Source organism: Caretta caretta, chromosome 3 (genome assembly GCF_965140235.1).
Source record: "Caretta caretta isolate rCarCar2 chromosome 3, rCarCar1.hap1, whole genome shotgun sequence".
NCBI lineage: Eukaryota > Metazoa > Chordata > Testudines > Cheloniidae > Caretta > Caretta caretta.
In genome coordinates, this window is record NC_134208.1 from 171,896,827 (window position 1) to 171,917,628 (window position 20,802).

General features: G+C 43.0%; 1 protein-coding gene across 2 annotated transcripts in view; it reads right to left on the reverse strand.

Moving 5' to 3' along the window:
* The window catches only part of KCNG3 (potassium voltage-gated channel modifier subfamily G member 3), a 36,232-nt gene extending 15,708 nt beyond the window's left edge, over positions 1 to 20,524 (reverse strand). Inside the window, exon 1 of one of the 2 annotated variants that reach the window (XM_048843023.2) lies at positions 18,832 to 20,524. In XM_048843023.2, coding sequence (XP_048698980.2) covers positions 18,832 to 20,222 — 1,391 coding nt within the window. In that variant the 5' untranslated portion in view covers positions 20,223 to 20,524. The remainder of the gene's footprint in view (positions 1 to 18,831) is intronic. The other variant, XM_048843024.2, reaches the window with a different exon arrangement.
* Between the last annotated feature and the right edge of the window lie 278 nt (positions 20,525 to 20,802).

The window sequence follows — 20,802 nt, forward strand, 5'->3', positions numbered from 1 at the left end:
TACAATCTACATCCCCCACAGACTATGCTGACAGCTTGTGCCACACTCTCAAAGAAACTACGGAACCACCTGATCAACATCCTCTACAGCAAACAGGGAATGATTAAGAATGAGCTTTCAAAAATGGATACTCTCATAAAAAAACAACCTTCCACACAAACTTCCTCATGGCTGGACTTTACAAAAACTAGACAAGCCATTTACAACACACACTTTGCTTCTGTACAAAAAAAAAGGATACTAAACTATCTAAACTACTACATGCCACAAGGGACCACAACAGTGGTTCCCTTAACCCACCCAGCAATATTGTTAATCTATCCAACTATACTCTTAGCCCAGCAGAAGAATCTGTCCTATCTCGGGGCCTCTCCTTCTGCCCCTCCACCCCCATGAACATGATACAGTTCTGTGGTGACCTAGAATCCTATTTTCGACATCTCCGACTCAAGGAATATTTCCAACACACCTCTGAACAACATACTAACCCACAGAGACCTTCCTATCAAGATTACAAAAAGAAGGATTCTGGGTGGACTCCTCCTGAAGGTTGAAACAACAGACTGGACGTCTACATAGAGTGCTTCCGCCGACGTGCACGGGCTGAAATTATGGAAAAGCAGCATCACTTGACCCATAACCTCAGCCATGCAGAACACAATGCCATCCACAGCCTCAGAAACAACTCTGACATCATAATCAAAAAGGCTGATAAAGAAGGTGCTGTCATCGTCATGAATAGGTCAGAATATGAACAAGAGGCTGCTAGGCAGCTCTTCAACACCACTTGCTACAAGCCATTACCCTCTGATCCCACTGAGGATTACCAAAAGAAACTACACCATATGCTCAAGAAACTCCCTGAAAAAGCACAAGAACAAATCCGCACAGACACACTCCTGGAACCCTGACCTGGGGTATTGTATCTGCTACCCAAGATCCATAAACCTGGAAATCCTGGATGCCCCATCATCTCAGGCATTGGCACCCTGACATCAGGATTGTCTGGCTATGTCAACTCCCTCCTCAGGCCCTACGCTACCAGCACTCCCAGCTATCTTCGAGACACCACTGACTTCCTGAGGAAACTACAATCCATCGGTGATCTTCCTGAAAACAGCATCCTGGCCACTATGGATGTAGAAGCCCTCTACACCAACATTCCACACAAAGATGGACTACAAGCCATCAGGAACAGTATCCCCGATAATGTCACGGCAAACCTGGTGGCTGAACTTTGTGACTTTGTCCTCACCCATAACTATTTCACATTTGGGGACAATGGATACCTTCAAATCAACGGCACTGCTATGGGTACCCGCATGGCCCCACAGTATGCCAACATTTTTATGGCTGACTTAGAACAACGCTTCCTCAGCTCTCGTCCCCTAATGCCCCTACTCTACTTGCGCTACACTGATGACATCTTCATCATCTGGACCCATGGAAAAGAAGCCCTTGAGGAATTCCACCATGATTTCAACAATTTCCCACCATCAACCTCAGCCTGGACCAGTCCACAAAAGAGATCCACTTCCTGGACACTATTGTGCTAATAAGCGATAGTCACATAACCACCACCCTATACCAGAAACCTACTGACCGCTATTCCTACCTACATGCCTCCAGCTTTTATCCAGACCATACCACACGATCCATTGTTTACAGCCAAGCTCTACGATACAACCGCATTTGCTCCAACCCCTCAGATAGAGACAAACACCTGGATACAATTGACTGGGAGTGGATGGGTCATTACACAAATTAAAACTATTTCCCCATGTTTATTCCCCCCCTCTATCCCCCACTGTTCCTCAGACGTTCTTGTCAACTGCTGGAAATGGCCCACCTGTGATTATCACTACAAAAGGTTTCCCCACCCCCCTCCTGCTGGTAATAGCTCACCTTAAGTGATCACTCTCCTTACAGTGTGTATGGTAACACCCATTGTTTCATGTTCTCTATGTATATAAATCTCCCCACTGTATTTTCCACTGAATGCATCCGATGAAGTGAGCTGTAGCTCACGAAAGCTTATGCTCAGATAAATTTGTTAGTCTCTAAGGTGCCACATTTCTTTCTTTCTTTTTGCGAATACAGACTAACACGGCTGCTACTCTGAAACCTGTCATTCAGTCAGAGGCAGCCACTTAATCTGCATAGATAGCCAGGGAGGTCCATGAAGCATCTATGAGTTAGGGGCTTTTCTCTCAGATAAGGCCTATACAAATATATTGACATAATTTATCTTAGAAAAGTTTAATGTGTAGATCCACATAAATCAAAATGTTTTCTCTTAAGAATTATAGTGCAGTATAGTAAAAGGACCTGTTGTCTAAATGATCTGAAGCTTTTGGTAATGTTAGTGTTTATTTAATAGTGACTGAGTGCCTTAAACATAAGTTATAAGGATGCCTTTTATATATATCTACAAAATATCCACTTTTAAAAACCTAGGTTTATAGCATCTGGCAGTTCAGTTCAGATCGCAGTGTTCTCTCAAAACAAAACATACAGAAATGCACAGATTATATGCAGCCATAAAGACATTATTGAACTTAGTTAATAGATTATGTATTTTCCTTTCCTGATTTAAAAAGTAGTATTTGTCACTCATGATTGAATACCACGGAAAAAATAATCTATTATTTTGCTAGAAGAGAGCTGGCAAAGGAACACAGTTCCCTTCAAAAATATTATATCATTTTATATCTCTCCCATGCTCCACACTAAAATGAAAAACTGTGTCTCTGGAATTTTCTGTGACCATTTCCTCTCTCCCTCTCTTGAATAGCAAAGGCAAACTAATACAAATCATCCTAATGCAAAAAGAAAATGAGTACTTGTGGCACCCTAGAGACTAACAAATTTCTCCTTTTCTTTTTGCGGATACAGACTAACACGGCTGCTACTTTGAAACCTGTCATGCTAATGCAGACTCCGACAGAGTCTGCACTTGCTTACAGGTTGTAAGCTGTCTGGGATCTTAATAATAATAATGAACAATTCCTAGCTTTGGATATAGAATTCACATACATTATTAAGTGTGCCCAAAAATATTCTACATTTAAGGGGACTTCATTCCATTCCAATCCATTTTCTAGGATTTATTTTCCAGGATTTATGTTGTGGCTCTGATCCTTGGCAGTCAACATTTAAGTGAAAGAGGTTTTTGTTTTGTTTTCTGCACATCCAAAAAAATTCCACTTGATAGCTCCTCCTAAGGCCATGAGCATGTTATGTTGATTCTTTCTTGTATAAAAGCTAGGCAGGATGTGGCTGGGTCAATACTTGGATGTGGAACATCTAGGGAACATTAGGTTCCAATCTTGGTGGAATCTTCCCTGTGAGTTGGTATTGATTCAGTGGACCCCATGTAGCTTTTGGGAAGGGTGGATAAAAATCGATGAGGGGGGGAGTGGGATTTTTTTCTAATTTAAATCAGATTTTTGTTATTTAAATTTATACTAAGTTTTTCTTTTTAAAAATAAACCTATTTAAAATTAAATCTGATTTGAATGCAAACTATGGGAGGCCTAAACTCACTATAATCTCTCAAAATTTTAGATAAAAAATAAATATGATGAGTCCATGAGCCTCTATCAAAACCTTTACATTACAGGCTGCTTTTCTATATAAAGAAAGAATCAGGGGAAAGGAATCTAACTTTTCAGGTCAAACTTTATAAATAATTAAGGGCCTGAGTGTGTGGGAGACCCAGGGACTGTGCTGATGAGCGCAAGAGACTGGCAGTCATCACAGGATTTGGGATCTAGCCTCTTACTCCAGGAGACACTTAGATCATATTAAAGAAGTTCTGTATTAAAATCACAAATGAGTTTGATTCCCCACAGTTTAAATTCCAGGGTATTACTAATTAAGAGGTCTCTTGGTTTTTAGTACTGTTTCTCTCCCTCTATGTGTGAAACTTGCAAGCTGCTAATTGCGTTAGTACATTTTAAGACAGAGTCTGTTCTCAAAGCAATACTCTGGGTGCTGTTTCTGTTGTTACAGAGACTCCCCGCCCTTTTGTTGTATTAACAATTGTGATTAAAATAGAGATAGAGGATGTATGTGGATGGATGCTTGGTGTGGATAATAACTGAATGATCAGGGAGGTGCCAGCCTAAGAATCCAGTGTCCATCACCTGAAGAAGGCGTCAAGTGGAAATAACCAGAGGACCCCCGGAGGGCAGACTGGAACCCACCCAACAGCCTCAAGAAAAGCCCCAAAAAACAAGATAACATCTAGCAGCACTGAGCCGTCAGGAATGTGCTACCTGCTGCTTGATTCAGCAACAGAAACAATTCCCATAGACTGGCATAGGAAGAAACTCCTATAAAAATGGACTCTAGAAAGTGAGAACTTTGGGGGGGTCTGATTCTGCAAACCAACTTCCAGAAGCATCAGATGAGCATCTGACAAGGCCCTGCTCCCTCCTCATGTCCAGGCCACCTGGCCAGTGGCTTGGCATGAGCAACTCTAAGGCTGGTAACTATGATAACAACCTTGCAGAACCTGTGTGTGTGTATGAATGTGTAAATAAATATGAGATTGAATGGAATGTTATAGCTATAACTAACTGCTTACTTGACAGGTTTCAGAGGAACAGCCGTGTTAGTCTGTATTCGCAAAAAGAAAAGGAGTACTTGTGGCACCTTAGAGACTAACCAATTTATTTGAGCATGAGCTTTCGTGAGCTACAGCTCACTTCATCAGATGTATACCGTGGAAACTGCAGCAGACTTTATATACACACAGAGAATATGAAACAATACCTCCTCCCACCCCACTGTCCTGCTGGTAATAGCTTATCTAAAGTGATCAACAGGTGGGCCATTTCCAGCACAAATCCAGGTTTTCTCACCCTCCACCCCCCCACACAAATTCACTCTCCTGCTGGTGCTAGCCCATCCAAAGTGACAACTCTTTACATAATCAAGTCGGGCTATTTCCTGCATAGATCCAGCTTTTCTCACATCCCCCCCACCCCCATACACACACAAACTCACTCTCCTGCTGGTGATGATGAGCTATTACCAGCAGGAGAGTGAGTTTGTGTGTGTATGGGGGTGGGGGGGATGTGAGAAAAGCTGGATCTATGCAGGAAATAGCCCGACTTGATTATGTAAAGAGTTGTCACTTTGGATGGGCTAGCACCAGCAGGAGAGTGAATTTGTGTGGGGGGGTGGAGGGTGAGAAAACCTGGATTTGTGCTGGAAATGGCCCACCTGTTGATCACTTTAGATAAGCTATTACCAGCAGGACAGTGGGGTGGGAGGAGGTATTGTTTCATATTCTCTGTGTGTATATAAAGTCTGCGGCAGTTTCCACGGTATACATCTGATGAAGTGAGCTGTAGCTCACGAAAGCTCATGCTCAAATAAATTGGTTAGTCTCTAAGGTGCCACAAGTACTCCTTTTCTAACTGCTTACTATGATTCTTTCTGTATTCACAATAAATATGGTATTTTGCCTTTTTCCCGTTAATAAGATCCTGCTGGTTTTTATTTTATTGGTATAACAACACCATCATGTATCTCATCAAGATCATCCGCTAAACCCGCCTAGGTGGTCACATACTCCTATTTTATAGCTTCTCCCTATCTGAGCTCTGATTGGCTCACTTCTTAATGCAAAGTGTCACACCACTGAACTGGTGGAAGTCACTAGCTAAGCACCTGGAACCAGAGTTTGCTGAAGTGCTAAACCAGCTATTGACAGCAGCAGTCTCGTCTGCAGGCACAAAAGGAATATTTTCTTCATTTGGACTAATTCATTCAAAGTTGGGAAATCAATTGGGAGTTGAAAAAGCAGGAAACGTATCTTTCTCTTCCAGACTATGAATAAAAACGAGGAGGAAGGGGATGAGGTCTTTCCTGTTCAGGCAGTTACACTGTGGAAATTTGGCCTGAATTGGCACCCCTACAGAATGTACAAGGGCTCTTTCATGACTACAATGTGGAAAAGAACTCTCTGCCTCCCATTTTCCATAACTTCCCATTCTTGTTCTGACAGCATCCATTGGGAACATGTCCCCTGCAGAACTGACCTCCTAGCTCCTCTAAACATTACACTACTAGGACGTGAGTGACTGCCCTGTATGTCACAATTAGATGAGGAGTGTCAGGGTTCCCTCCTCACTCTGAACTCTGGGGCACAGATGTGGGGACCCGCATGAAAGACCCCCTAAGCTTATATTCCACCAGCTTAGGTTAAAACTTCCCCAAGGCACAAATTCCTTTCCTTGTCCTTGGATGGTATTGCTGCCACCACCAAGTGATTTAAACAAATATTCAGGGAGGGGCCACTTGGAGCCCTATTCCCCCCCCCCCCCAATATCCCTCCAAGCCCCTTCACCCACTTTCCTGGGGCTTGAGAATAATATTCCAACCAATTGTCCTTAATAAAAGTACAGACCAGACCCTTTATGTTTAGGATACTAAAATCAATCAGGTTCTTAAAAGAAGAACTTTATTATAAAGAAAAAAGTAAAAGAAGCACCTCTGTAAAATCAGGATGGAAGGTAATTTTACAGGGTAATAAAAAGATTTAAAACAAAGAGGATTCCCCTCTACACATAACTTCAAAGTTACAAAAATGAATAAACCTCCCTCTTAGCATAGGGAAAATTTACAAGCTAAAACAAAAGATAATCTAATGCATTTTCTTGCTATTACTTACAGTTTCTGTAATTTTAGATGTATCATTTCAGTAGGAGCTGGGTTACCTGCTTGGTCTTTCTCTTTGTCCCGAGAGGGAATAAAACAAAGATCACAAACAAAACCTTCCCCCTTTCTTCCCCCCCCCCGCAGATTTGAAAGTATCTTCTTTCCCCATTGGTCCTTCTGGTCAGGTGCCAACTAAGTTAATTGAACTGATTAACCCTTTACAAGTAAGTGATTCTGTACCTCTGGCCAGAAGGGAATTGATGTTACTGCATACATAAAGGCTGTTACCCTTCCCTTTATATTTATGACAGGGAGATAGACTGGCTTTTGACTTTACCTAAAGGCAGCATCTTAATTCTTATTCTTCAACTTCACTGCCATTGTGTCAGCCAGTTGGGTTGACGCCATGGCTGCCTTAGGACATTACAGGATGCAACTTAGGCTCCAGGGAGCCTTTCAGTGTCATTTATATGATCCCATTTTCCCTGCATGATGATCCTGTTTGGTGAAGTCCTAGGATAGGGTCAATTATAGTTGGCCAAGAAATGCTGAAGTAGTAGGGCTGTCAAGCGATTAAAAAAATGAATCGCGATTAATCGCACTGTTAAACAATAATAGAATACCATTTATTTAAATATTTTTGGATATTTTCCACTTTATCAAATATATTGATTTCAATTACAACACAGAATACAAAGTGTACAATCTCACTTTATATTTATATTTATTTTTATTATAAATATTTGCACTGTAAAAATAAAAGAAATGGGATTTTTAATTCACTTAATACAAGTACTATAGTGCAATCTCTTTATCATGAAAGTTGAACTTACAAATGTAGAATTTTGCACAAAAAAACCTGCATTCAAAAATAAAACAATGTCATACTTTAGAGCCTACAAGTTCACTCAGTCCCACTTTTTGTTCAGCCAATTGCTCAGACAAACACATTTGTTTAAATGTGCAGGAGACAATGCTGCCCGCTTCTTGTTTACAATGTCACCTGAAAGTGAGAACAGGCATTCGCATGGCACTGTTGTAGCCGGTGTTGCAAGATATTTATGTGCCAGATGCGCTAAAGATTCGTATGTCTCTTCATGCTTCAATCACCATTCCAGAGGACATGTGTCTATGCTGATGACAGGTTCTGCTCAATAACAATCCAAAACAGTGCAGACCAACACATGTTTGGATATTAGGAAAAACTTTTTCACTAAGAGGGTGGTGAAACACTGGAATGCGTTACCTAGGGAGGTGGTAGAATCTCCTTCCTTAGAGGTTTTTAAGGTCAGGCTTGACAAAGCCCTGGCTGGGATGATTTAACTGGGAATTGGTCCTGCTTCGAGCAGGGGGTTGGACTAGATGACCTTCAGGGGTCCCTTCCAACCCTGATATTCTATGATTCTATGTTCATTTTCATCATCTGAGTCAGATGCCACCAGCAGAAGGCAGATTTTCTTTTTTGGTGGTTTGGGTTCTGTACTTTGTGCATTGGAGTGTTTCTCTTTTAAGACTTCTGAAAGCATGCTCCACACCTCATCCCTCTCAGATTCTGGAAGGCACTTCAGATTCTTAAACCTTGGGTCGAGGGCTATAGCTCTCTTTAGAAATCTCACATTGGTATATTGTTTGCATTTTGTCAAAACTGTAGTGAAAGTGTTCTTAAAACAAACAACATGCTGGGTCATCATCTGAGACTGCTATAACATGAAATATATGGCAGAATGCTGGTAAAACAGAGCAGGGGATGTACAATTCTCCCCCAAGGAGTTCAGTCACAAATTTAATTAACACATTTTTTAATGAGGATCATCAGCATGGAAGTATGTCCTCTGGAATAGTGACCAAAACATGAAGGGACATATGAATGTTTGGCATATCTGGCATGTAAATATCTTACAATGCCGGCTACAAAAGTGCCGTGTGAATGCCTGCTCTCACTTTCAGGTGACTTTGTAAATAAGAAGCAGGCAGCATTATCGCCCATAAATGTAAACAAACTTGTTTGTCTTAGCGATTGGCTGAACAAGAAGTAGGACTGAGCAGACATGTAGGCTCTAAAGTTTGACATTGTGTTGTTTTTGAGTGTAGTTATGTAACAAAAAAAAATCTACATTTCTAAATTGCACTTTCACGATGAAGAGATTGTGCTACAGTACTTGTATGAGGTGAATTGAATAATACAGTATCTATTGTTTATTATTTTTGCAGTGCAAGTATTTGTAATAAAAATAATATAAAGTGAGCACTGTATAGTGTGTATTCTGTGTTGTATTTGAAATCAGTATATTTGAAAATGTAGAAAAACATCCAAAAATATGGAATTAAATTTCAATTGGTATTCTATTGTTTAACAGTGCGATTAAAACTGTGATGAATCACGATTAATTTTTTTAGTTAATTGTGTGAGTTAACTGTAATTAATCGACAGCCCTATGAAGTAGATAGTACATATCCAGAAGCTAGAAGTGCTACTTCTCTGAAGACAATGAGAAACTCCAAGATTGTGAAAGCCAGGAAGCTTGTGGCGCTCACTTTGGAGCACAAGCGACAGAAACAGCTTTTTAGCTGGACAGGGAATCAGTGGTACTCCATCTTGAAAAACAGGAGTCACTTTATTACAGAATTGAACTGCAGAGCTACAAAATAATTGCTGCATACTGTGCTGCTCTGGTTGTTTCATCAGATCTTATGTTATTGATGCAAGCATGGGTGAACTAAAATCAGGATATCATGCGTTCTAGCTTTGACACTCCTTCCAATCAATAGGATAGCTTCAATCATTCCATTTTACCTGCCCCTTCCCACCTCCCCCCATACATCCACACATTTCCTAGCTATTGAGAAGAAGGCTCCATTCTTCTCTTTGTCCCTCTTCCATTCCCCCATTTCCCGGTTATTGATAGGAAGGATATGGTTCTTCTCTATGACCATTCTCTTCTCCCCTTCATAGAATAATTCCAGTAGCCTTGTTCCATCCAGTCCCATCCTATCCCACATGTGTCACTGGGGACAGGTAGTTGGTGCTCCTGAGGCCAGGCAGAGTAAGAAGAACGTGATGATCAGACCTACGGCCTATATGAGGACTCAGCAGGGCTACATATTAGCTCTGCAGCCTCAGATTGAGTAACTTTGCCTTAAATGATTCATTGTTTGTTACTTGTATGCTCATTAATAGATAAATAGCATCAGTTAAGAAAACTGAGATTTAGCAACTAGCCCTTAATATGGCCTAATTATCTTTGACATATAATATGAAATTAAAACCAACTAAGATGCATACACCTGGAAGAATGAGGACACAGCATATTCTGTATTCACTTTTCTTAAAATACTCTGGATATTTCCTTATGCCAAACACCCTGCTTCTTTTTAATAGAGGAGGAGACAGGGTGGAAGAGGATGAATAAAGCATATACATTTTAAAACTGTCTCACTCTATGTTCACCTGACAGACTATATATTATAGTCCATTGTTTAAATCATATGTAAGTTTAAAAAGTTTAAATACATATTTACAACACAGACTTTATGTTGATATCATTAGGCAAACCAGCATCTACTCTGTATGTTTCCAATCAAGATTTTTAGCAGGTTTTTCCCCTTCCTCATTTCAGTTTTAAAACAACCGACCATTAAAAATTGAGAAAATATTTTTAAAAGAAACATAAAATAATGCTCCCTCAAAATTTCACAAAATCTGAGAAATTCAGAGAAAATGCTGAACTCTCATTTTTATTCAGTGGTTAGCTATTCTAGCACAGATGGTATGTAAAATCTTCTATTGTGTCAATGACCTCTGCTTGTGCCTAAACACAATGAAAATTTAGTTCTCATCAAAAACGCTAAATCTGTAGGTATTTATCAGTTTTCAAATAAGACCCTCAGCATTATTTTTAATGTGGTTCTTTGTCTGTGAAATGAAAATCAGTCCTCTGTAGCTCTTTTTCTAAACCAATCACTTTGTTTAATTTTCTGTTCTGAATTATAATTACCTAGCAGAATAACCTATTTTACATATAGACTGGTTTAGACTGCTTTGGAAATGCCCTTTTTAAAGTCACTAACAAGACTAGCGTGATGTACTCAAAGTAATCATATTCTGAATTGTCACAAAGCATCCTTCAGTTGTGAATTCTTCTTTTTTTTTTAAACTGATAATTTTCTTTTCTTTAGAATATTCTCCAAGAAATTAGCTGTAATCTCAAAAAAAGAATTAACTGGAGTGGCTTTATCATCTATTAAACTTCTGAATAAAACATACACAGTCAACAGGACACATGAAGAAAACACGACAAGACAATATGTGATTAAAGTCCGTCAACATCCATTTGTGCCTAAATTGTTCCTAAAATCTTATTTCCACATAAAAGCAGCATTAAACTAGAAAAATGTCAAGTATAAAATAGCAAATATTGCAGAATCAGGGCCTGAATCTGTGAAGTGGTTGGGAATTCTCGACTTACTGTGTTCTCAAAACTTTCCTGTCAACATCTTTCAGTTCTGCATTCTGTCAGTGATAGTATATCTGAACAGGCTAGACTATGTCATACATGATCACAGCCCCACATTAGGGGTAGTAACAAGGTCCCTTTTCCCAAAATGCCTTCTGGAGCTCCCAGGGGTTCTGTTATTGTGCCTAAAGAAAGTAGAGAGTGCACTTGCTCTGCAGTTGTCTTCTGACCACTGCTGCTGGGGATGGGGAAACACTAGCTCTTCACCATCCCTTCCTACCCACTTTGTAGAAGTTTGCAGCACCTAGTCCTGAGTAGATCTTGCCAATGCCCATTATGGCCAGCCTATGTGAGGAAGTAAGGGGACATGTCAGATCCTGGCACCCTCTCGTTCTCTGGTGCACCCGCACACAGGGCTAGCTACAATCTGTCCCAGTCTGAATGTACCTTTGTATGAATGTCTCATCGGACAAGTCAGTTATAGCAGAGGCATTCATGTCCCTATATTTAAATTGATGTATGTAGTTCCATTACCTAGTCACAGTGCTCTCTATATAAAGGAGTTTAGAATGTAGCTATAAAATGGTGTTTGAGGCTAAAACACGACAAACTGGATCTCAGCCTGGCAAGGAGCTCTTCTTCTTTTTTATTAAATGTTGGAAACAAATGTGTTTGGTGTTCTGAAGTTCTGCGAAGGTAGGAAACTAAACACTAGTGGTTTCAAACGTATTTTCTGGGCTCCGGAGATTCAAATACAGCTCAAGTTTTTTTAACTGAAATTTTGCAGAGATCTATTTTATAACGTGAACAAATGCCCTCTGGTAATTGTTGATAGGTGGTGTTTAGAAAAGCAGCTATTTTTGTTTTACCTTGCTTAGGAAAGCATAAGTTATACATACTTACTAACTGGGGGTTACATTCTACACATTCAACCATGATTTTAGTATGTGAAAAAGGGTGGGGGCGGGCATCTCTTCCTGGGAAAACAGTTCTGAGAATGAGCATGCACAACAGACAATTGGCACAATAGGTTGTAAAGGCTCCGTGATAGGGTACATTCCAGACAGGACTGGGAGAGGCAGGATTAAGGAGAGACAGAAAGCTCAATTAGTCAGTTCTGTGGCACCTGGACGGGAGACAGGTAATTGAGCATTAGACCTAGCTGGAGAACCAGACTGGGTCATTCGTATAGAGGAGGGACTGCAGGGCACTAGGAAGTGGAGTCATATATGAGAAGGTGTGAGTTTCTGCTCTGTGAGAAAAAGCTTATGCTGTGGGACTGTCCCTAACTGAAGAGGACAGCTGGGGAAATGGAGACTCCTGAAGCTAGCTTGGGAGAAGAGAGACTCCAGGGAAGATACCCCAAGGATCAGTGGTTTAAGAGAAATTGGTCCTCCAGAGAGAAAGCCCTAGGAGGAAAGGGAGTGAGAAGAGATGTACAGAGTCGGGGAGAGGGGGAAAGAGTCTGTGGATGACTGCGTCTGGGACACGTGGAAGAGTTTTCATTCCTTCAAGATGGAATTCTGTTACCTTAGGAGGGGTCGGACTCTTAGTGTGACCTTAGTGGAGGGCCAAGTCACTGCACAGACCACTGAAGCCTGGAGGAGGAGGGTAAGACAGAGGGGCTGCAATGCTGAGTCTTGCCATGAGGAGGTGCTCCAGGATGGTGAGTCTATGACAGGCTCCAAATGACCTGCAATGGAAAGGCTTAGGAAGTCCCAAAAAGATTTTGCACAGCTCTCATTTCAGTGTCATAACAGGATCAGTTTATAGATGGGTCCACAAATCAAAAACTTTCAGGACCCTAAATATCCATTTGCTGTGTGACACAGGGGAACAAAGAGGAGACTCGATAAGTTTATGGAGGAGATGGTATGATGGGATAACACGATTCTGGCAATTAATTGATCTTTAACTATTCATGGTAAATAGGCCCAATGGCCTGGGATGGGATGTTAGATGGGGTGGGATCTGAGTTACTACAGAGAATTCTTTCCTGGGTATCTGGCTGGTGAATCTTGTCCACATGCTCAAGGTTTCAGCTGATCGCCATATTTGGGGTCGGGAAGGAATTTTCCTCCGGGGCAGAATTGGAAGAGGCCCTGGGGGTTTTTCGCCTTCCTCTGTAGCATGGGGCACGGGTTACTTGTTGGAGGATTCTCTGCACCTTTAAGTCTTTAAACCATGATTTGAGAACTTCAATAGCTCAGACATAGGTGAGAGGTTTATTGCAGGAGTGGGTGGTCAGATTCTGTGGCCTGCAATGTGCAGGAGGTCAGACTAGATGATCATAATGGCCCCTTTTGACCTTAATATCTATGAGTCTATGAGGAGGACTTTAAATCACCAAAAGCAACAGAAGGGGAGACTGAGGCTGCTGCTGTCTGCTCCACAGCAGCTTGTGGAAGTCCTGGAACAATTCTTCTCCCTTGAGGAGTGGGATGTACCAGGTAGGAGGAGAGCAAGGTCACAAAATACATTGCTGTGCGAAATGTTTTCAGTAATAACTTCTGCTCTGTACTTCTACTCCCTCATTCCTAGAAATAGCCCCATGGAGGGCAGCCTCACTGCAAACCAGAAGCCCCATTCCCTGCTAATCTCTGGGATCGGCAAGATTTGGAATTCTTATACTCCATGCCTCTCCCTAAGAGAGAACCCTTACGTGACTCTCCCTGAGTTTCCTAGGCCCTCTATCTCCCTCCCAGAAGTGAGAGGATATGATATGGCTTTAACTTAAGGGAACCTGACTCCAGGGGATTGATAGAATATAGATCTTTTTACTACTGGGTCACATATTGACCCAAATGGTCATGACCAAAACTCATAATCATCTGATGGCTGTTCAGAGGACCACGTGAAAGGTTTGTTGCTCTCAGTTCTTTTTCTTGTGAATGGGTACTCACATCTGAACATGTACACAAAACTGGTGTCAGTTGGCACTAGTAGACACCACTCTTACTAACAGTCTCCATAAATTCAGAGGACTGTATAGGCTGTGGACTGAACTACTCTATCATTCTTAGTGGTATTACCTACAGAAGGGGGTCAAGGCTGATTGGTAGGACTGTTTGGGGGAAGCTTGCCCAGCTTCTGTCCATACTTTACTTGCTCTGCAGATAACAATTCACTTGCCGGGATGACCAGTCTGGTACCTTCTCCAAAAAATAAATTATTTTTTTTTAATTGAAAAATAGCCTGGGAAAAATCGTAATGAAGCGTTGTGGTTTCCAATGAAAACAGAATGCATCTCTTTGTTGTACTGTAGAATTACTTTACACAGGACAAATGTAACCATCATAGCTTTTTCTACTGATGTGTGACGGTGGGTCTCTCTCTTACAATATTGATTCTAAACTGATGGTTTTATAAAAAGTTTACAGATGCCTACATCAGAATGGGCACATTTTAAAATGAAACATAATAAATATATAAGGAATGTGCAGGTAAAGAATTGGGAGGGGAATAGCAAGGTTCTGACACAAATGAGTGGGCACTGAAATTAATTGCAATTATTGTATGTGTTAATTTATTTTTAAAAAGCAGTAAATACTCTGGTAGTTAGCTATCTTGTTCATCTTCTTTTTAAGAGAGAGCCCCCAGAATATAATGAAATATCCCAGGAGATAAACTACCTCCCTCCCTGATTAATCTAGATATCCAAAGACTAGGGGCCTGATCCAAACCCAGTTAAAGTCCATGAGTGTCTTTCCACTTACTTCAGTTGGCCTTTCAATTAGACCTTAGGAGTGCTGTGCAAAGTGATGCACTTAACAACGTATGGTTGTAGAGAGTGAAATAATTAAGCATATACTTTATAAATATCATCATATGCACCTTAATTTACCTGTTGGTGGGTTCTCAGTAGTTGCCCAGGGGAAGACACAAATGGAAATGCTCTGAGAAAGACACAAACTGCAGCAAACAGGCTCTCTCCCATACCAGAGACAGAGCTAACTGGGCTGAAAGGAATTTACTAAACTTCTAAGAAAAGATTAGGTGTAGGTAAGGGGAACTATATATACAGACCTCTGTTGTTTTTACCCTTTGCTCTGTGTGCTATGTACCTTTTGGATGGATGAATAATGATTTGTTTAGAAGTTTGTTTACTCAGTTTGCTGGTCACAGGTCCCCAGAGGAAAAGGGCTTATATAGGCCCCAAAACACAGTTGGGCCTGTTGTTAATAGTTGTAAAACAGGGAATTGCCACCCAAAGATCCAGTCCAACAGAGACTGGATCATAGGAAGAAACACTTGTCACCTGAGGGGTGCACTTAAGACACTGGAAAGAGTCTAAAGCTTGTCCTAAAACTGTGTCAATGGGTTTACTCCTGCGGTCCTTCCTCAGCTAACTGAAATGGGAACTTTTTTCTGCAAAAGGACTGCAAGACTCATCCATAAAAGTCCAGTAGAATTTCAGAAAATCCTAGAAGCTAATGAAAAGGTAATTTATAATAGGTATTAAAAATAATTAAGCCTTTTTTAAACTTTACTGATGGAATTTAAAGGTTGAGGCAATTGATTCACTGTGAAATCCAGGAGGAAAAAAAAGTTGTGCCAAATGCCAGTCATGTGATATACCTTAACTTTCACATGCCAATCTTGAGGACTTTTGCAGTCATCTTGTTCAGCCTCTCGGCACTGGGTGCCGGCAACAATCTGATCTTTTGCATTATGAAAATGGGGGGTGAGGGAGGGATGTTGTGCTCCCCTTTAGCTTCCCTGGTGCAGGCCGGATACTGATGATCCAACCAGTGGACCACATACGGTGATGAATCTTTGTCACATGCCACTCGAGGCACATTGTGCATACACTACGAAGATGAAAAGATTCTTATTTCTGAATTATTTAAATAACATCTCCATTTATTGTTGAAATATAGTCACCAGCTCAGTGCTGTGAGAAAAATATAATACTTTGTCCCTCATACCAAAGAAATTAATGGGAGTTTTTGTTACACTGTATTTTTTTATGTGTTTTTTCTTTTTAAGAGGAGGAAGAACACTGATAAAAGGCCAATAGTTTTTATTAATGAACATACTAGAGACTAAAAACACAGCAGATACCTACATTCAAAAAAATACTGGATTTCATGGGAAAACTTTAGCGCTGAGCTCTTTTGAAAATCTGGCTCTAAATGTAAATAACGTTAAATTGTAACTATACCAGTGAAAGCAAGGAAATTCAAAGGTAAGCAAGCAGAAAGGCAGTAAACCCAGATAACAGCTGTGCTGGAGTCTGATCCTGGAAATACATAAGTAACAAATACTCATGTGTTTGCAGGACTGGGCTCTCAGAGTCAGCTTCTCAACTGGTGTAAACTGTCACAAGCTTACTGAAGTCAACGTGCCTATGATGATCTACACTAGCTGCAAATAAACTCACATTCTTCCAGCTCCTGATGTTTTTAGTACTGAAGTGCATAATTATGACAGCCACTCTATGTAAGAGCTATGCCACCTCAGCTAGTGTGTCCTATAAGTATGGTGGCAACCGGAGGAAGAACATGCACCCATTTGCAATGTGTTCAATGTTAAACTATTAACATCTGTGAAGCAATAATATATGAATAAAGTTATATCTCAAATGAACCAAGTTACATCATTGGCTAGATAGTAAAGATTCCTGCAAGAGCAGCATAGGGATTGTTGAAGCACAACCCTGATTCCCTATCCCGTAGGCCAGTTCTTTGCAATTCCATATGGCATCACAAATAGTTCTCAACCTACCACTGATACTGCTTTTTTCCAATTATTTACAGAGCACTCTTCAATATTTTTTTTCCTTCTCTTCCCCAGGTACTGGCCACATTGTATGTTATTAGTATCTAGGGCTCACTCCTGCAAATACTTATACATGTGACAAGGTTACCCTGGTGAGTAATGTTATATAAATGCATTTTTGTGGAAGGGGTATTAAGTTTTGTTTAAAAGTTAAGTATAAAACATGTAACGCTTAGCTGTAAATAAAAACTCATTTAGGTAAGTGCAACAACTTTACAGTTGACCTGCACACTATCAAGAATTATTGTGAGTAAAGTCAATAGTGCTTAGGTGTGTCAGCACATATTTTTCTATCTGTTAGGTATCTACATAAGTTTATATAAAAATCACCCAAGGTATCTACTCTTTGGACATATCTGAAATAATTAGGGACAATTTAAAGGCGAGCTTTTAAACCGCCAGAAACTTTCACATATATCAAGCTTAATTATAGATCTTTTCATTTTTACCCATGGTATTTGTATCTAAACAGGAGTCAACTCCCTCTCAGTCCATCTCCATCCCCATTTGATCCTGCAGTGAAGTCTTTGGCCCAGTTACAGTGAACTTGGAGCTGCACACATATATCGAAGTCAATGGAAACCATGAACATACTTCTAAGGAATGAATTTGACTATTAGCACAGAATATATCACATACCAATTAATTCTATGGCAACAGACTGATTTCATAATGACAAGATGACTTAACTATAGAGAAAAGCAGGATAGGCTGAACTGTGGAGGATGAAAACTTCTGCTGGCACACAAATATCCCCCATCAGCAAAGAGGAACAGAAATTTTTTTTTTTTGTATACGTCAAACTCCCTCAGATGAGTAATTCTTACTTAGTCTGTGCATTTGAGTCCGTTCTCCCACTTGTTTAAATCAGGAATAACTGACATCCATGGAGTTACATCAGTTCAACACTGGTGTGAGATCAGAATCAAGCCCAATACGGATTGCTCATATTTATAAGACCTGCAGGATTGAACCCGAAAGCCACAATATTAATTTTGTATGTCTTTGTTTATTTCACAACCTTAATGTTTTTAAATATGTTTTGGCTAAAATCAAATGTAATGTATGGCATCAATTTAAATATCTGTTGGGACACTATATAATACACTTGTAAGGGAACAGAATCATTTCTCTAACAGACCTTCTCCATCTCTAATGTCTATGAGTCTATGTATAGAATCTGGTCCTCTCAGGATGTAGGGCTGTAAAGTTACTCACATACTTAAGAACTGGCAGAAGCAGGGCATTTGTGTACAGTATATATTGGAGGACTGGGTCCTTGTAAGTATATTTATGGAATATATATTGCATTTAATTTTTTAAAACAATCAAAAATGGGCAAAATAAATCTATTTCTTAAAATTTAGGGTTTTAGTTTGCTTTTCTCCACTTAGGAGGACCAATCCTACACCCTTTCCTCACTTGAGTAATCCTTACTCATAAAAGAGTCCCACAGACTTAAAAGGGATTATTCTTATGGGTTATGATTATTGGTGGGCAAAAGGGGTGCAGGATCCATTTTACTCCAGTGTAACCGAGATTAGAATCTGTCCCCCTCTGTCTAGAGGAAGAATAGCTACAAGGTTCCCCTTGTTACTTAGGAGGTTTCCACTATAATAAATAAATATTGAAATTCAGAGCCGCCTAGTTTACAGATGAGGGAATTGTCAATTACAATGTCAGCTCATGGGTAAGGAGGTTTTTTATGCGGGAGTTAGCATAGGGCCTAGGACAAGGAGGTTCCGATCCAAACCCTACCAGGGCAGGCATTACCCTCCCGGGGGAGTTTCAGGGCTGGCTGTGTGGAAGGGGGAGTATCAGGGTGCTCAATAATTGATAGTCATTAACTGTCAGGATGAGCGGCAGGACACACGGGACTGGACACACCGGACTGGACAGTGGGAAAATAAGTGACTCGTCCTACCCGGAGGGTTCCCTCACTGAGTCTGCTGTGTACCTGCTGTGCTCCTCCACGCTGCGGTTCTCCGCCGCCCGCCACTCGGGCAGGGTGCTGGCGCACAGCACCACCATGGACACGATGACGAAGAGGATGGAGACCGTGGCCAGGATCTGGGCGGCCACGGACGAGGTGGGCTCCTCGAAAGTCCGCCTCATCCTCTCCAGCCACTTCCTGCCCTCGGCGGCGGGCGGGGGCTCGGCCGGGGGCCGCGTGTCCTCGCCGCCGTCGCCGGGCTCGTCGGCCGAGTAGAAGGTGTAGGTGTCGGACATGCGGTCGTCCAGGCGGCGCTGGCAGCAGTAGTCCAGGTGCGAGCACTCGAGCCCCCAGTAGATCATCTCGTTGTAGAAGGAGAGCTCGCACATGTGCGGCGCGAAGCGCAGGTGGCCGTGCCGCACGTAGAGCAGGATGAAGCCGAAGGCCTCCGAGTGGCGGTCGAAGAAGAACTCGTTGCGCTCCCGGTCGTAGTCGTCGCACACCTCCAGCACGTCCTGCTCCGAGAGGCAGCCGTGCAGCCGGCTCACCCGCCGCAGCGGGAAGTCCTTCAGCACCTCGCGGGAGAAGGAGTAGCGGGTGCCCCCCACGTTCAACACCACCGAGCGGCCCCGGCCAAAGTTCATGGCTTGCGCGGGGCTGGGGGTTGGGAGAGCAGGAGGCGGCTGCTGGCCTCGGCTCGGGGCCCCCGGCTGATGCCCCCCGCGGGCGAGGAGAGGAGGGTCCCCGCGCCCCTCCTGCGGTTCGGCTCCCCGGGGCTGGGCGCGGCCAGAGGCGCGTGCGCCCCCTCGGAGCCAGCGGCTGCCCGCGCCCCGGGGCGGCGGGAGACCCAGGCAAGCCGCGGCGCTCGGAGCTGCCGCTTCAGTGGGGCGCGGAGGAAGAGCCCGGGAGCCCGCTGGGCGCGGCTGCGGGCGTCGGGGCTCCCTGTGCCCGGGTGGTGGTGGTGCTGCTGCTGCTGCGGGCGGCCCGCGGAGGCGGCGCCGAGGGCATGGTGCAGCCGCGGGGCCAGGGAGGAAGGGAAAGCCCCGCCAAGTTGGAGAGCCCCGCTCCGCTGCCTCCTCCGCTCTCCCCGCTGCCGCCGCCCGCTGTCTGCTGAGAGGCGAGCTGGAGACAGAGAGGCTCGGCGGAGCCAGGGAAGTGGCGGCGGGGAGGGGACACGCCTCCTCCTGCCTCCCTGGCACAGCGAGGGAGTGGAGCTGCCTCTCGCCTCTGCCTCCGTCCCCCGCCGCCAGGGGTTGGCGGCAGCTCGGTGGGGGGGCTTCACCCAGAGGCTGCTTTCCTTCTCCTTCCCTTTCCCGCCCTCTGGGCCAGCCCCGCCCCGCTCGGCCCCCCTGACTGAGGCCTCCCAGGGAATCACTGGTCATTTACTCGCCAGCCCCGCTGGGATTCCCCCCGGCTCCCGCCTGCGAAAGGGCTGCGCTTCGGTGGGCTAAAAGCTCCATTTCACGGGCGCATTAATATTTCACACGAGCAGAACTTGCACTCGGCCCCAATAGCTTTCATCCCATTTTCGCCTTCTTCCTGAGGCAGCGGAGCAGGGTGGAAAACAGAAGTGGGTGGCTTTACGGGGAGCCCGTGACTTTTGCAAAGCTGATGACTTGGGCTCCGTCGGACTCTGCACCGCAGCCTGCGGAGAGCGGGAGGTTGTAAACTCAGACCAAGAACACGTTTGTTTGCTGGCAGCTCTCTGCGTACAAAGACGTTGGAGAAGTTGCCTGCAAAGAGCCGGCGGTATCCAACAAAGTGACTGAAAGTCCCTGGCCCAGAAACGTTTGATCACCACCTTACCCACTGCTTGTTTAACCCAGCTGGGAACCAGCGCTCTTTGTTTTCATCGTAGCTTTACATTCATATTAGGGATGATGAGCCTGCTGTTAAAAGCTCGCTGGGATGGGAATTGGGTGGGCAGAGCGCGCTCACACCTACACAGCTTTGAGGATATGG